This window comes from Mirounga angustirostris, unplaced genomic scaffold (assembly GCF_029215605.1).
Source record: "Mirounga angustirostris isolate CCGP_5_RB_7025 unplaced genomic scaffold, mMirAng1.0.hap1 SCAF_6, whole genome shotgun sequence".
NCBI lineage: Eukaryota > Metazoa > Chordata > Mammalia > Carnivora > Phocidae > Mirounga > Mirounga angustirostris.
Window position 1 is genome coordinate 107,956,055 of NW_026991714.1, and position 17,769 is coordinate 107,973,823.

Below are 17,769 nucleotides of genomic sequence, written 5' to 3' on the forward strand. Positions count from 1 at the left end.
CAAACGCCTGAGAAAAAAAGTCTCAGTGAGAAGGTTTTGTCGGAAACCATGCAGGACAGAAGGCAGTGGGATGACCTATTCATTGTGCTGAAAGAAAAAAAAATGTCAACCAAGAATCCTACATCTGGCAAAACATTCTTTAAAGATGAAGGAGACATGAAAACATTCCTGGATAAACAAAAATGGAGATGGTTTGCTGCTAGTAGACCTGCCTTATAAGAAACACTAAAAGTCCTTCAAGCTGAAATGAAAGATACTGAGCAGGAACTCAAATCCACATGAAGAAAGAAAGGATGTTAGTAAAGGTAACTGCTTAGGTAAACATAAACATTACTATTAATATATTTTTTGATTTGTAGCTCTTTTTTTTTTCCTGTATGATTTGAAGACGACACCAAACAACATTGTTTTGAAAGCTCTAGCCAAAGCAATTAGGCAAGAAAAGGAAAAAGCATACAAATTAGAAATAAGTAAAACTTCTATTCACAGATGACATGATCTTATGTAGAAAATTATAAATCATATCTACACTAAAACTAGTAGAGCTAATAAATGAATTGGGCAGAGTTGCAGGATATAGGATATATGATCAAAATACAAAAAGCAGCTGTGTTTCTATATAGTAGCAGTGAACAATCTGAAAATGAAATTAAGGTCCTATTTATAGGGTACCTGGGTCCTCAATGGGTTAAGCATCTGCCTTCGACTCAGGTCAGGATCTCAGGGTCCTGGAATCGAGCCCCGCATCAGGTTCCGTGCTCAGTGGGGAGTCTGCTTCTCCTCCCCCTCCCCCCCTTGCCCCTGCTTGTGCTCTCTTTCTTTCTCAAATAAGTAAAATTTTTTTTAAAAAAGGTCCTATTTATAATAATATCAAAAAGAACAAAATATTTAAGGATAAATTTAAGTTAGTGTAAGACTTGTACACTGAAAAAAAATACAAAACATCCTGTGCTCATGGATTAGAAGACTTAGTATTGTTGACATGGCATACAGTCTGCAAATTGATCTACAGATTCAATCTAATCCCTATAAAAATTCCAGCTACCTTTCTGCAGACTTGGACAAGCTGATTCTAAAATGCATATGGAATTGCAAGGGCCTGGTCCCAAACAGACAAAAAAAGTGTTGGAAAAAGTCAGGGATCTCACACTTCTTAATTTCAAAACTTAAGCTACAATATAAAGCTACAGTAATTCAAACAATGTGATACTGGCATAAAGATAGACACATGGATGGGACAGAATTGAGAAACCTAAACATCTGTGCTTAATTGATTTTTGACAAGGGTGCCAGAACCATTTGATGGGGAAGGAATATTCTCTTCAACGAATAATGCAGGAACAACTGAATATGCACAAGCATAAGAATGAAGTTGGATCCCCACCTCACACCATATACAAAAGGTAATTCAAAATAGATCAGAGAACTAAATAAAACAGCTAATGCTATAAAAATCTTAGAAGAAAACAGGAATAAATATTCATGACCTTGGATTTGGCAATGGATTCTTAGATATGACACCAAAAGCATAAGCAACAACAACAAAATAGATAAATTGGGCTTCATCAAAATTAAAACTATTGTATTTCAAGGTACAAGAAAGTAAAAAGACAACCTACAGAATGGGAGAAAATATTTGTAAATCGTATATCTGATAAAAGCCTAGTATCCACAATACATATAGAACTCTTACCACTCAACAACAGAAAGACAACACAACTTTAAAAATGGGCAAAGGAGGGATGCCTGGGTGGCTCAGTCGGTTAAGTGTCTGCCATTGGCTCAGGTCATGATCCCAGAGTTCTGGGATGGAGTCCCACATCGGGCTCCTTGCTCAGTGGGAGCCTGCTTCTTCCTCTCCCCTCCCCCCTGCTCATGCTCTCTCTCTCTCTCTCTCTGATAAATAAAATCTTTAAAAAAAAAAAATGGGCAAAGGACTTGAATAGACCTTTCTCCGAAAAAGACAAATGGCCAAGAAACGCAAGATGCTCATCATCATCAGGCAAATGCAACTTAAAACCACAATGAGTTACCACTTCACACCTAGTATGATGGCTATAATCAGAAGGACAGATGGTGAAGATGTGGAAAAACTAAAACCCTTACGTACACAGTGTTAGTGGGAGTGTAAAATGGTATAGTGCTGTGCAAACACAGTTTGATGGTTCTTTAGAAACTTAAACGTAGAATCACTATTAGACTCAGCAATTCCATCCCTAGTTAGAGACCCAAGAGAAATGAAAACGTGTCTACACAAAAACTTGTACCTAAATATTCATAGCATTTATAGCATTATTCATAATAGCCAGAAAGTGCAAACAATCCAAATGTCCATCAGTTGATGCATGAGTAAAATGTGGCATATCCATCCAATAGAATATTACTCGGCTATAAAAGGGAATGGAGTACTGATACAGTCTGCAATATGGATGAAACCTGAAAACATTGTGCTCAGTGGGAAAAAAATTTGACACAAAGGCTACGTATTGAATGATTCCATTTATATGAAATGTCCAGAATAGGCGAGTCCATAGAGATAGAAATATTAGTGGTTTCCAAGGGGTGGTGGGAGGGGAATGGGAAGTGACTGCTTATAGGTACAGGGTTTCTTTGGGGGGTGATGAAAATGTTCTGGAATTAGCGTACAACTATGTGAAGCCACTGAATTTGTGCAGTTTAAAATGATTAAAAATCTGAGATTTATGTTGTGTGAATTTTACCTCAATAGAATACTTTTAAAAACTGCACACAAATTTGCACACATATCCCCTGGGGATCTCACCGAAATGTAGATTCTGATGCGGGATCTCTGGGTTGCGCCCCAAATTCTGGATTCCTGCCAGGCTCCCAGGTGACGCTACTGCTGCTCATCTGTGGCCACATTTTGAGTGGGGAGGCTACTCGGAGGGCCCTTGCGCTGTGTCACCTTAACCTGGGCCTCCGGTGCCTCAGCTCTGAGCCCACTCCCGCCCTGTCTGCCCCCATAAATAGGGAGGGAGCCCCACAGGCCGCCTGAGGTCTCCCCGTCTGCGCCCGCAGGAGGACCTGGGCCTCAGGGCCTGGGAGTAGATGGAGAAGGGGCTGTGGCCAGAGGGGTCACTGCCAGCAGACACGGGGGGCCAGGGGAGCAGCTTTTATTTTGCACCAAGCTGAGGAAGGCGGGCCCAGAGGCACGGCTGTGTCCTCGGAGGAGAGCTGTCCCACAAGTGGGTCACTTCCAGGTGCTGGGCAGCTCAGGCTCCGGGGCTCCAAAGCGATCTGAAAGAGAGGGGGCAGCTCGGGAGTGCTGCACGCCCCTCCCCGAGCCCGGAACTCCTATGCCAGGGAACACAGGGCACAGGGAGGGCGCAGGGGGCAACCCCCTCCGACGCCCCATCAGAGGGCTCTGTGGTGGCGCAGGACGGGTTCCCTGCAAGGGACCCGAGAGGAGCCCCGGAGCTCTGAGGCGGGCACACGGCCAGAGGAGGCGGCGGCGGCTCTGCGTCCCGGGCAGTGCTAGGCCAGACCCACGGGAACTGCACCAGCCCTTCCAGAAGCCCTGACCAGATGCCGGGCTGCAGCGCCCCCAGGCGGGGGTGGGGGCGCAGAACTCGCTGGGTGAGCTGGGGGACGCCTCCCCACTCGGCCCCTGGAGGAGCCGAGGCCTCTCCGGCTTGTCCAGGCCACACCTGTGCGGTGGTGGGCAGCCATCCCCAGCCCGAGCTGTCCCCTCCGCTGCGCGAGCCGCTCACCGTCTCCGAGGAGGTCGGGGGCGGGGACCCAGGGCCCGGGGGGAAGGTTCCAGGCCAGTTCCTCCAGCTGAGCCAGCAAGCCTTTCACTTCTGCCTCCAGGTGCTCCACTGTCTTCTCCACCGTCTAGAACAAGAGAGACGGGAGCGGGGCGTGGGGGGAGCGAGGGACAGGAGGAGTAGGGCACGAGAGTGGTGCCATGTCTTGCTTCAAGAGCCACATCCTAAGGGACACCTGGCAGCCCAGTGGGCGCATCAGGGAGAGAACTGAGTGCCCGTTCTGAATTTGTGCGGCCTCTCAGGTCCCCAGATGACAGAATCCGAGCGCTTCACTCTCTAAGGCCGCTCCTGGCTCTGGCACGAAGCGACGCACTCCCTCAGTCACACAGCCAGGCGCGGAGCAACCCTGGGATTCCTTTGTCCCTTTCCGGACTTCACTGGGAGCCCACATTCTTTTTGTCGCCCCGCCCCCTGGTGGCCACTCTGCCAAATGACAGGTTTGGGATTTTGAAACGTTTTTTAGTCCGCGTCCGCGTTCCTAACTTCTTCCTGAATGAACCCCATTAGCAGTCTGGTGAAACCTACAGACCCCTTCTCAGAAACACACTTTAACCGAAAAAAAATTAAGCATATAGGATTTCCACGGACCCCAACTGCGTTAAAACCTTATTCAAGTACTAAATATTAAATCTTTGATGTAAAAATGTATGTATTAATTAACTCATTAAATAACATGATCTAACATCAGGTCTAACAACTACTGTAATTTTGACATGCTGATTAGGATGAATGATACGTTGATATATTCACAACAACTATAATGGGATGAAATTATCTGTGATTTCTATTGAGAACAAAGTCACAGTACTGGTAATACTACATGGTTTGTTGTCTACTTATAATGAATGGGAATGCTAAATTTCAGTTAAAAGTTTGTGAAAGTAAAGTGTAAATCTTTACAGACCCCAGTGTTACAAACCATGGCTGTGTAACAAAACCCAGTGACTGAATGTCCACCGTCTCGGTGTGTAATGACGTGGAGATCTCGAGCTGGATGGAAGCAAGGTCCCTGCAGAGGCAGAGTCTGTTGAGGGCTGGTGAGCTTTACAGCCCTGGCAGGGCAGGGACATGTTTCACATGGGGGCCAGGGAGCAGGATTGGCCTGGATTTCCCCCCATTTTCCAAAGCAAGCTTCTCCTGAGCCCTAGAAAGCTACCAGCCTGGCAGGTGGTCCTGAAACTGCGTGTCCTCCCAAGTCACCCTGATTACCTCCTCTATGACGTCTAAACGGTCGTGGACAGCCATGTGTCTGTCACACCCTGCGTTCCAGGCCGGGTCTCCACGGGAGGGCACAAAGGGCTCAGCAGCTGTGGGAAAACAAGCCTTGTCACCATTTCCTATACACTAGAGACCCCTGCAAAGCACTGGGCTCCACGAGGTGGGTCCTGAAAACAGTCACAAAGAGAAGCAAAGGGAGGCTGAGTGTGGGTCAGGGCGTGAGGATGGGGCTGCCCCAGTCACTCGCTTGTCTCTATATGGCCCCGGTCACCTCCATAGCCAGGTGGGCTTCTTCAAGGAGGTGCTGCCTGAACTCTGTAAGGTAAGGAAGGGGGGAAGTGTTCCCGCCGGACAGAATGGCATGTGCAAAGAGGGAAAGGCATAAAATGGCACGGTTCTGTGCCCAAACCCTCAGGGGGGTTGGGGTGGCTGGAAAGTACAGGGCGGACGGGAGGAGAGTGAGCATGGACACAAAGCCGGCTGCCCCAATAAACAAACCTTATTTGGGGGTTTATTTCAACAGAAGAGTCACATGGTCATATACGAATTCTTTTACATACAGAGAATGGATTGGAGGGATTTGTCTGTGAAGGCAGGGAGTTATTGCAGTAGTCAGTGTAAGAAGTTATGAGGCAAGGCAGTGCAGTAGGAGTAGTGGATGGAGGAGGAGGAGATATTTTAGCCATCGCATTGACGTTGGTGACTAGTTAGTAATATCGGACATTGGATGAGTAGTTATTGTGTACCACATAGTACGCTAAACACATGTGTGAACTCAATCAACCTTTACAACCACCTATTTAAGATCCCCAGTTGATGCACAGAGGGGTGAAATGCTATGTCCAGCGTCACACAGTGAGTAAGTGGAAAGCCTGAGGTTCATCCTGTTCGGCTCTTGGTTCAACACTTTTCTCCCCAACATTGGTTCCTCCTTGGTTCTTCTGGCACCAGCCAGTCCTCACACCAGAAGTCTCAGGGCCCTGGTTCTGAGCTCAGGTTTCAGTGTTGGTGGCCCCGAGATGCCTAGAGGGCATCAGAGTTGGCTGGAACCTTGGAGAACCCTGATGCTCAGGAAGAAGGCTACTGCCCCCAAAACGAAGCGAAGCAAAGAGCTTCACTGAGGATGAGGCGGTCAGCATGGGCTAAAGCAGCAGGGAAGTCTAGCGAGATAAGGATGGAAAGACAGAGCAATGAGAAAGTCATTGCTAAATCCCACCCCAGCATTGTTCGCGGAGTAGTGAAGGCAAAGCAGAGTCTAGATGCCATGGGACGAGAGGGAAAGAGAGGTCCAAAGGTAGAAACTGGGATCCTGGGAAGCTTGGCTGTGAAGGGAGATCAGATCACATTGTCTACAGAATGTTTCTTGTTGTTTCTGTTCTTTGAAGAAACAACCACACTGACAGCCTGAAGGACAGTAGAGCTGAGGAGAGGACAGGCTGGGAACCCAGCAGTGTGTGGGGGGGGGGGGGGTTGGGGGGGCAGAAGCAGTGCTTGAAGGAGCGGGAGGGGGGCAGCAGAATTGGTAAAGGCAGACCTCTCCTCAGAGGGCCAAGAAGTGGGGTGAGTTCTCACCTGCTGGCCTCTCTTCACTCTGTAAAGGAAGAGGGGAATCATTGGCTGGAAATGCATGTTGGCTTACGAAAGAGGAAGCTAGTTGTGAAGCTTTCAGGAATTCTGTGTGTGGGGCTATTAAACACAGCCATGAAAATGGGACGCACGGTGAGAGTATTTACATCATGGAAACCAGCAAATGACTTGTTTTTGTCTTCATCTTTGTTTTTGCGAGCCACTTGATCAACAGACCACTGGGGAGGGACCTCGAATACAGAGAGGACTTCAAAAGGAGGTGAAGAGAAGGACCCCACACCAGGGGGAACGCTGGAAGCCAGTCCCCCAGCGAGCTGCCGAGCAGGCTGGGTACAGAGTGGCCAGGACAGGGGGCTGGATGGAGTGGAAGCTGGGGGCTCTGACAGTGTGGGGGAGAGCAAGGGAGCAAAGGATTGATGATTTGACCAGCATGGAGTTAAGGGGATGAGCTCTGGAGTCTAGCTTGGATAAGGAAGGAAAGGGGGCCAATAAGAGGGCCAATAAACTGGGAGAAGTGGAGGGGGCTGACAGGACTGGAGGTCTTGGTAAGATGATGGAGTAACACAAGGAATGAATGGTGACAGACATTGTAGTTTCAGCTCTGAGAGGTGGAGCAGCTTCCTAGTGACAATATCAAGGTTGTGGTCATGGATGTGGGCATCTGAGGCAGAGTGGGGGCAAGAATTATTGGACTTGATCTATCTAGGTGCAAAACTGTTGTAACTCTAAGACCCTGGTGTTGGCTGGGTTGCCCAAGGGGACATGCAGAATCACCCAGAAGGCTGGCAGATCTTGAGGTAAGGACAGAGATGGCGAGCCATTTTGCTGGTGATGAACGCATAACTCTGGGAGGTTGAATGACCTGCCCAAGGTCACATGGTCAGCAAATGACTGGACCCCAATCACCCTGGCCCTCTCTTGACCCCACCTCAGCAAGTTGGCCTTCCAGAGCTCTGCCAGAACCTCCCACACACACACACAATCCTGAGATATTCCTGTTCCAACTCTATCTGGGTCCCAACTCTTCGATGTAGGGATGAGAACCAAGAGCAGAGACAAAACTTCCTTCCACTATGAGCATCTTTTATGGAGAGCAATTTGTTTCTATATTCTCCTTTTCATTATTTCCCTCCACTGAACTTCGAAAAGCCTCTTCAAAAGACAATGGTCTTGTTGATTTTGGGGAGGGGGCAGACATGACAGTGGTACTTTGGTTATTTTTTCCATCTATGTGTGGCTGGAATGAGTACTGGTTGTTTTTAAAAGGGAGTCTTTTAATGTGGTATATATATACAATGGAATATTATGCAGCCATCAAAAGGAATGAGATCTTGCCATTTGCAATGACGTGGATGGAACTGGAGGGTATTATGTTGAGTGAAATAAGTCAAAAAGAGAAAGACATGTACCATATGACCTCACTGATATGAGGAATTCTTAATCGCAGGAATCAAACTGAGTGTTGTTGGATGGAGTGGGGGGTGGGGTGGGAGGGATGGGGTGACTGGGTGATAGACACTGGGGAGGGTATGTGCTCTGGTAAGCGCTGTGAATTGTGCAAGACTGTTGAATCTCAGATCTGTACCTCTGAAACAAATAATGCAATATATGTTAAGAAAAAAAAAGAAGAAGAAGGTAGCGGGAGGGGAAGAGTGAAGCGGGGGAAATCGGAGGGGTAGATGAACCATGAGACACAGTGGACTCTGAAAAGCAAACGGGGTTCTAGAGGGGAGGGGGGTGGGAGGATGGGTTAGCCTGGTGTTGGGTACTGAGGAGGGCACGTTCTGCATGGAGCACTGGGTGTTGTGCACAAACAATGAATCATGGAACACTTCATCTAAAACTAATGATGTAATGTATGGGGATTAACATAAGAATAAAAAAAAAGTAAAAAAAAAAAAAAAGGGAGGAGTCTTTTAGAGATCCATACTGAAATACCTAGAGATGAAATGCTAGGATGTCTTGGGTTCACATCAAAGTAATCCAAGCCCGGGAGTGGGAGGAGACATGGGCAGCCAAACAAGATTGGCCAAGATGGATAATTGTTGAAACTGAGTGGTGGGGACATGCGAGTTCATTCCACTCCTCTCTCTACTCTTGTATATATGATTTGAAATGTTCCATAATAAAAGCCAGTTGTCTGATGGGGTTGTTAGCAAAAAGCAGAAGCCATCGTGGGTCGCATGCGTGGATGGGAAATGTTCAGGATGAGGGCCGGGGGCGGCCTGAGGGACCCCACCTGGAGGGCTGTGCTCCGTTCTGGGCCTTTGAGAGGCAGAAGCAGGGCTAGAGGCGGCTGTGGTGAAGGGACTCGGAAGCTTGACTCGTTTGTCTCAGCTGAAAGAACCGGGGAGCCCAGCTGAGAGAGGAAGGACTCCCTGGGGGCAAGAAGAGCTGCTCTCACCCACAGGGAGGGCTGTCCGTGAAAAGGGGGTCTGCCCAGTGGGGGTGTGGGTCCACACACACCCCTCCGGCCCAGGCTCTCCCCGGAGCCACGCCTGCCCCCTCCCAGACCCAGCTCGGGCGGGAGGAAGCAGTCTGACCTGGCTGGCCAAGTGTGAGGCTCTGCCAGCCCTGTAAGTCATGAACAACACGAGTCTACTCCCCTCCGCGGGCCTAAAACATCCTGTTTTCGACATGTCTGCAATGAGGTCTAACTTGGCTCCGAAACCCCTCTAGGGAAAAGGACTGGCTGAGGTTGCTCTCCGCATCGCACAGCACGAATCCCTCACATCTGGACAGGACGGCGTCCTGGGCTCCGCACCACCAGTGTCCGTGAGCTCATCCGAGGGAGAAAGCCGGGGCGGGGCCCTCACTCCGAGCCCGCACTGCTGCTCCCTCAGCCAGCCGGGCCCTCACCCCTGCACTGACCTCCCCGCGCAAAGGGCCGGAAACACCCAGGAGACCCCCGTTCTCGCCTTGCCTGGCCACGAATCGCCGTGGGCCCGTGGGAAACTTTCCTCTCCTCGCTGAGCCTCTGCCGCCCCCTTGCTAACACGGGGTGGGGAGGCCTGAGGCACTGCCCCCCCGGGTAGTCCATGCGGGATGCCCGTCTGTCTTGCCGAGGGGCCTCATAAATTAGCTACAAGGACAGAGCTGGTGTGAGTCAAGGACAAGTTGCTTCTTGGACCAGAAGCGCCCACAAGGCACGAGCTGGCTGTCTTCCATGTCTTTGAGCTCCTCCGTGGGAAGGGGCTCAGGGTGATGCCTGCTTCACGGGGTTGTTGGGGTGCTCACGAGTGGGGAAAGCTGCAGGGTGGCCGTGAGCGTGCTTGAGGAGCCAAGGCTGTGGTTCTCCATGTTCCCTTCCTTCCTATGCTCCCGCCCTGCCCCGGCCAGTTGGGAAATGGACCTTCTTGGAGGCCGGGTTGTTTTCCCTGGCCCGGCTCCCACTCAGGGCCTATGTGCACCCTGGATGGCGGCCATGGGTGGAACACAGTGCTCTGGTGAGAGCAGCCTGCGGTGGAGGCCGGAGGCCCCGCGGAGGTGCTGGGCTCACTTCTCCAGTTAAAGAGACATGGCCACCGGGTCCCCATCCTCTGAGGCGGGAAGTACGGCCTCTCCCCCATAAAGGCATAGGAGACCTTTTGTATCTGGGGCTTAAACGCTAAGAAAGCACGTACAAGTCAAGTGATTTCGGTGACAACACGTAATTTCTCAGAGGCGACCTTGAAAATTGCCGTGACTTCTGAATCATCGAAGACACTCCGCTTTGACCAGTGATGTATGTCACTTAAGGGTTAACTGTATTTGACCACATACAATATAACAGAATAATAAAATTTACCACATACAATATTTGTATTAAAATTTGTGATTCATTTAAAACCATCAGTGGTTTTTAAACTTATTTTTGAAAGCAGGATACTATTTTCAAACAATTACATGAAGAGCTCCAATAATGTGGAACTGCTCTGCTAAACCAAGAGAGAGAACCTTGAGCCCCTCAAGAAAGAGCTCAGATTCTGAAGCACTTCTTGGTTTTGTTTTGGGAGAGACACGTCCTCCTGTCTTCCTTGGATCTGAGTCTTGCTGATCACTCTGAGAGTACATCAATGTCATTCCAGTACATTCAGTATCTGATTGTGGTAGGTAAGCTGGGCTACTATCACAAAGGGCCCCCTCAACTTTGCACGTGTTTATTTTTTTTCTCATGTATGAGTTCAGAGGTAGACTGCAAAAGCCCACAAGGTGGAGGAGGTCTAAGAAGCCATCCAGAATGAACCTCTCTCGGTGTGCCGTGAAAAGCTCACAAGGCTTGGTGTTAGAGATGCAGTCCCACCTCCGGGCTTACTGATGGTGCTCTTTGCCCTCCTGCAGATAATGAGGGATCTGCCCCGCCAGGTCTACTTTGCAGGACTGCTGTGTTTGCTACTTTGCACGATTCAAGGGAATCATGCACGTGAAGATGCCTCGGAACAGCCAAGTGATGTGCAAATGCCCTATGGGGCAGCCACCAGGGGAGCTGAAGATGGAGCAAGGCAGAGATTGCTCCCCAGGGCTCCCCCTCTCCACATGGAGCCAATTCTCTGCTGGATCACTTCAACCAGTTCTCAGGATGAGACGCATCTATTCTAGGAATAAACCTCTACAAGGGCCCAAGGGATGTTTGGGAGGAACTTCTCCAACAAGGACACAGAGGGCTCAGTGCTGACCCGGCTCTCTGTGCTGTCTTAGAAGCCAGTCCCCTCACTGGACTCTGTTTCTTCACCTTTACAACAGGCATAACCATACTTTATATTGGAAGTTACTATGGATTAGTGATCACTCATGATGTACCAAGCTTTCTGCTGAGTGCTTGTGTACATTATCTCATTTGATCTATTAAGAGCTCAGTACTCTTACCTCCCTTTTTTACAAATTAGGAAACCAAAGATCAAAGAGATTGACTAACATGCCCAAGATTACACAGCTACTAGGCCGTAGGGATGGGATTTGAATCCTCCGGGCCCGACACGGTCTATACTGAGCACTAGCTGTGATGTGACCCTTTGTAAGTTAAGGGCCTCCTATCTTGGGGTCTCAGCTGCCTCCTGTGTAAGAGGGAGAAACTTAGCATGTCTGACTCCATGTTGCTTCTATTTCCCTTGCCACTGTGACCTGTAGCTTAGAAACTTCTGCTTTGCCCTGCACATAGGCATGTTAATCATTAAAGGAATTTTGCTTACAACCAAGACTTACAAAAACTGCTTTCTTACCCGAAACCTACCTCACTGGAGGAGGCACAGAAGTACCTACAGAGTTGACTATGCTACGTTTAAGATTTACAGGAACGATGTGACCAGATTCCTACAGGCAAAGATCAACTGACCAAGGACAAAGAAGTTACACGACCTTTTCCTTTTTTAAAAAAGACTTATTTATTTATATTAGACAGAGAGAGAGTGGGGGTGGCGGGGCAGAGGGAGAGACAGAATCTCAAGCAGACTCCCGAGTGCAGAGCTCGACACAGGGCTCAATCCCAGGACCCTGAGATCACCACCTGAGCCGAAATCAAGAGTCAGATGCTTAACCTACTGAGCTACCCAGAAGCCTCGACAGGACCTTTTTCAATGCAGACATCAGTCATCTTTTGACTCCAATCCCCTCCCACTTCCCCCTCTTCCTAACATAAAAGAAGCTCAACTCTCATCCTCAGACAGGTTGTTCTCTGGGACAATAGTCCACCATCTCTTCGTTTTGCTGGCTTTCCCAATAAAGTCACTTTCCTACCCCAACTTCTTGCCTCTTAACTTACCGGCCTGTCATTCGGCGAGCAAACAAACTTGGACACAGTTACAAAATGAGGGGTTGGACAGGAATGGGGCCAAGGGGATCTGTTCACATGACATCTTTGCAGCTGTCTTGGGGCCCCCCAAGAGCCCAAATGTGTGCCTTGGATCAAACTGTCTTTAAGTGGTTCACTCCCACAATATCCATTTGTGTAAGAAGAATGCCATGACCCTCACAACAGCCCTTCAGCCTCTTCCTCTTTCACTCGAAGCAGAAAGCAGAATCCCCATGGAAGACAGATGACCATGGGGACTTGGTAGGCAGTGAGAGCACGCCCAAAGGCCCCCAAGGCATGGGTGACAATTGGTAAAAGGACCAGGCTCTAGGACTTGAGACCCCTCTGATAGGAAAACAGGAAAGGAACTCAGCAGAAACCTTAATTTTTAAAAAGGGCTCTATAAGTATCACAAGCAGTTTGCTTCCATCAATACATAAAGAGTTTTTACAGACCAATACAGTACCACAATTGAGAAGTCTAAGACAATTCGCAAGAATTTGTAGAAATGACCTATATGCATTTAAAGAAAAAGCCCAACTTCAGTAGTAATCAAAGCAACAAACCATCTTAACGTATTCTTGCATAACAGCAGATGTTTCTAGATCTAACTACCAGTTTATAGACAATATGGGGGAAAAAGAACATTTAGAAGACTCCTGGCAGATACAGTCAGCTGAAATCTAATGTGGAGAACTTTATAGAACAAACAGCCCAGTTGCTTCCACAAATACATTTTAAGGAAAAGAGGGGGAAGAGAACTTACATATTAAAAGAAACGTAACTGGGGGCACCTGGGTGGCTCAGTTGGTTAAGCGACTGCCTTCGGCCCAGGTCATGATCCTGGAGTCCCGGGATCGAGTCCCGCATCAGGCTCCCTGCTGAGCAGGGAGCCTGCTTCTCCCTCTGACCCTCCCCCCTCTCATGCTCTCTCTCTCTCTATCTCATTCTCTCTCAAATAAATAAATAAAATCTTAAAAAAAAAAAAGAAACGTAACTGAAATATCAGCCAAAAGCAATGTGTGTACCTTATTTGGATAAAACAAAGCCAAATGTAACAACATGACATAATTAGGGACATTTAAACATTGATTGGATATTTGATGATATTAAGAAATTATTGTCCAGGGGCACCTGGGTGGCTCAGTCAATTGGGCGTCTGACTCTTAATTTTGGTTCAGGTCGTGGTCTTGGGGTCGCAGGATCAAACCCTGCATCAGGTTCTGTGCTCAGTGGGGAGTCTGCTTGAGATCTTCTCCCTCTTCCTCTGTCCCTCCCCCTGCTCGCTCTTAAATAAGTAAATCTTTTAAAAAAACTATCGTCCATTTTTTAGGGTGTGATAATGGTACTGCAGGTATGTTTATTAAAAGATTATTTATCTTTGGGGCGCCTGGCTGACTCATTTGGGAGAGCATGTGACTCTCGATCTTGGGGTCATTGAGTTCGAGCCCCACACTGGGTATACACATTACTTAAATAAATAAAACTTAAAAAGAAAAAGATTACTTATCTTTTAGAGATACTTAAGGAAATGTTTATGGATGAAAATACATGATGCCTGGAATTTCCTTTAAGATTATTGGAGGGAGGAGAGAGAATGCAGGTGACAAAGGAAACAAGACTGGCCACGAATCAGTATCGCTGAAGCGGGGCGGGAGGTACATGGGGGTTCACCATGCTCTTTTGTCTTTACATCTTAGAGATTTCATAATCAAAAGTTAAGAAAAACAATGGTAAATTGTCTGAAGTCTGAAAGATTCTACATAAAAAAATGTGAACTCTGGGTGAGATTACATTAACTTTCCCCCTTTTAAAAAAATCTGTAGCAAGGAGTGTGCATAATCAGAAAGGAAGTAATGTTTGAAAAGGGTTTTAAATTAAAGTGTATATACCAGTCACGACTAAAGGGGCCATAGAAAGTGGGTGGCAGCCAACTCCTCCCTCTAGAGGAGCACAGACTGGGCTTTGTGCCCTCAACTCCTGGAGGTGGGGACTCAGGGAGGAGGAAGGGGGGAGGAAGGGGGGAAAGTAGGGGGAAAGAAGGACCTGCACTGTGGGTTCTGTGCTGAGCACAGTCCCAGCCACACCTCACACAGCCTGTGAGGAGGCGGTTGTTGGTCCTCCGTAATTAATAGGTGGGGAAACTGAGGTTCAGAGAGATCAATGAAGCTGAGGGGATGAGAAGGGGAGCCAACCTCCTGAATTCCATGCTGGGGACTTCTTTCACTCAATTCCTGCAGCCAGCTCTCTGGAGTGGGTATCATTTTCCCCAGCTTACAGAGAAGGAAACAGTCTCCCAGAGGAAAGGCGACTCACCCAAGAAACTCAGCCAGGGACTGCCCAGGATCAGCACTGGCCTCCACCCTGCCCCTGGGCGCTCACTCCCACAGTGAGCTGTGTCCTGAAAGGCCCCGGGGCAGGAGGCTTCCGTCCTAGGGGCAGGGCACTTCACCTGTGTGATTCACATCCTCTGGCTCTGGGCTGATGGGTGAGCAGCCTGGCAGGGGCAAGGGCCCCCCTGAGGGAGTAGGAGGCCTGGATGCCTGGTGAGGCCTCTGGCTTGGAACCCCTGGGGAGACCTGAGCCTTCCCCTCACCTATATTGCTGGGATGAGCACCAGCTGCCACTAGCTGAGGACTGCATGAGACTCTGGGTAAATGCGAGTGTGGCTTATAAACTGTGAAGTACCACACGATGTGCAGAGTCTCGGGGTGGTGCAGTGAGCATCTGTGTGCAAGAAGTCTCTCTGCAGGGCGCCTGGGTGGCTCAGTTGGTTCCACTGCCTTCTGCTCAGGTCATGATCCTGGAGTCCCGGAATCGAGCCCTACATCGGGCTCCCCCTCCTCGGCGGGGAGCCTGCTTCTCCCTCTCCCTGCCACTCCCTCTCCCTGCCTGTGCTCTCTCTCTCTCCCTCTGTCAAATAAATAAATAAATAAATAAATAAATAAATAAATAAATAAATAAATAAGGCTCTCTGCAGCCGCCCCATCTGAGCCTCACCTGAGAAGGGGCAGCACTAAGGCTGTTGTCAGGGGAGGGGAGAGGGGACGGTGCAAGGCAAGGCCCCCAGCGGGGTGGAGAACCAGAGGGCCTCTCCCTCCTGCACCCCAAGCTCCCCAACCCCTCATCACCCAAGGCAGCTCAGGCCCTCAGGGAAGATCTCTGGAAGCAGGGAGACTGGCCTCCGCACCCAGACCGCAGAGCCCTCCGGGCCGGCCAGAGGGCAGGTGAAGCCGTGGCCTTTCTCCTGGGGTCGCCTGCCTGCCCGCTGGCCATGCGGGTCCAGGCCTGGGTCATCGCCTGCCGGAACTCAGCTTCTAAGGCAGTGCCCGTAACCCCAGGCCTGAGGGCCTCTGCAGGCCCTCTGGAGGCAGCTGGCCCCGGGGTACTGGGGGGATGTGTGCCCACCCTGCAGACTTAACCTCCCTCCCTGCGATCCTTGCCTCCTCTCTCTCTCCTCGGGGCGTCGGGTCTCCCCACTCTTTCTCTACCTTTCGGTCGCTCTCACGTCTCTGTTCAATCCCCCCCTCCCTGGCCCGTCCCCCCTTCTCCAGCTCTCTGCTCTCCCTCCGGCTCGGTTCCACCCCCGGCCCGCCCGGCCCGGCCCCACTCACCGGCGGCGCGGAGCAGGGCGAGCCCGGCCAGCGCGCAGAGCAGGGGCCGCATGTTGCCGGCCGGCCGAGCGCAGCGCAGCGTCTGCCCCCGGGGCCCGCGCCGGCCCGCCCGCAGGAAATGCTCGCCGCCCGAGCCAAAATTCCTGCGCGGCTCCGGGCTCTCGGGCTCGCGCGATCCGCCCCCTCCGGAGACCCCGCGGGCGGAGGGGTCGGCGTGCCAGCCTGGGCGCCTCCCCAGCCGGGCCCCCCGCCCCCCCGGGCGCCGGGGAGCGGGAGGGGGCGAGGCCTGGGCTCCGGGCCACCGCTCCCCTCGCCCCGGCGTTCAGGAGCCCATTTCACAGACCAGCACACTGAAGCGCCTTCCTCCGGGTCACCCACAGCTCCGGCCCCGGACCTGCACCCCGAGCGCACCGAGTGTGGAAGCTTTTCCCCGTCCACCTACGAATAGGTCATTAATTCCATCGGGCAGTGTCTGGCCCTGAGAGAGGGACGCAGAGGCGGTGTCTGCCGTTTACAGAAACTTCCTGTTCTGCTACCGGGGTCCCAGCAATGTTAAAAGATACTTTAAGGACTCCTGGGTGGCTCAGTCGTTAAGCGTCTGCCTGGGGCTCAGGTCATGATCCCAGGGTCCTGGAATCGAGCCCCACATCGGGCTCTCTGCTCAGCGGGAAGTCTGCTTCTCCCTCTCCCACTCCCCCTGCTTGTGCTCCCTCTCTCGCTGTGTCTCTCTCTGTCAAATAAATAAATAAATAAATAAATAAATAAATAAATAAATAAATAAATACCTTAAAAAATACTTTTTTCTATTTTCCCTTTTTTCCCATATTCTGATTATTAATCCAGCACCTGTGATGTATGTTGGCAATGTTTCCTTCCATTCTTCCACGGTCTTTAACTTTCTTTGCAGTGTCTTTCATTATCCATTGCAGAAGTTTTCGATATTTAGGTGACCACGTCTCTCAGTCTGTTCTTTTACGGCTTCTAGGTTTTACAACTTTTATGATTCCTCGCATCAAGACTATAAAAATACTTTCCAATACCTTTGCCAACTAGCATAAAGCATTTGTTAAGGTATAATCTCTGATCCATCTAGAATTTTTACATGGTTGCAAAGAAAGGGTCAAAGTTAAATTTTTTTCCCAAATGAGCATCTAAATATCCTAACACTCCTTCTTGCATAGCCACTAATCGGACCATAAGATAAAATAGCTATTCATTTCCAAGTGGAGTTCTGGAAAAATCTCTAGCCATCATGTCTGCCATAAGGTCAAAGAAACAAAAATGAGGGAACCTTATCATTTCAGTAAGGACTGAAACTCTTGTTTGATGAAACTAAACAGCCATCCCAGACCAAAACACAACAACAAACTCTGAGAGGTAGAAATAAAGGAAGTAGAGGGACATTTCCTTAACAAGGTAGCAGTGTTTGCCTCACAAGAACAATTCACATGTACAGGAGGGAGGGGAGAGGCATTCCCGGTTAGGCTAGGGATAAGGTAAAGACGCAAGCATATGGGCGCCTGGGTGGCTCAGTTGGTTAAGCGACTGCCTTCGGCTCAGGTCATGATCCTGGAGTCCCGGGATCGAGTCCCGCATCGGGCTCCCTGCTCGGTGGGGAGTCTGCTTCTCCCTCTGACCCTCCCCCATCTCATGCTCTCTCTATCTCATTCTCTCTCTCAAATAAATAAATAAAATCTTAAAAAAAAGACGCAAGCATAGGGGGCACCTGGTGGCTCAGTTGGTTAAGCGTCTGACTCTTGGTCTCGGCTCAGGTCTTGATCACAGGGTTGTGAGT

At 49.6% G+C, this 17,769-nt stretch overlaps 1 protein-coding gene across 1 annotated transcript; it reads right to left on the reverse strand.

The window, feature by feature from the left end:
* Nucleotides 1–2,484: 2,484 nt before the first annotated feature.
* Nucleotides 2,485–16,164, reverse strand: PLAC9 (placenta associated 9). Its single transcript, XM_064594895.1, has 4 exons — nt 15,975–16,164; nt 4,998–5,095; nt 3,732–3,855; nt 2,485–3,258 (listed from the first exon to the last, which is right to left on the reverse strand). The coding sequence occupies exons 1-4, from the start codon at nt 16,024–16,026 to the stop codon at nt 3,212–3,214; spliced, it is 321 nt and encodes a 106-aa protein (XP_064450965.1). The 5' UTR covers nt 16,027–16,164; the 3' UTR covers nt 2,485–3,211.
* Between the last annotated feature and the right edge of the window lie 1,605 nt (nt 16,165–17,769).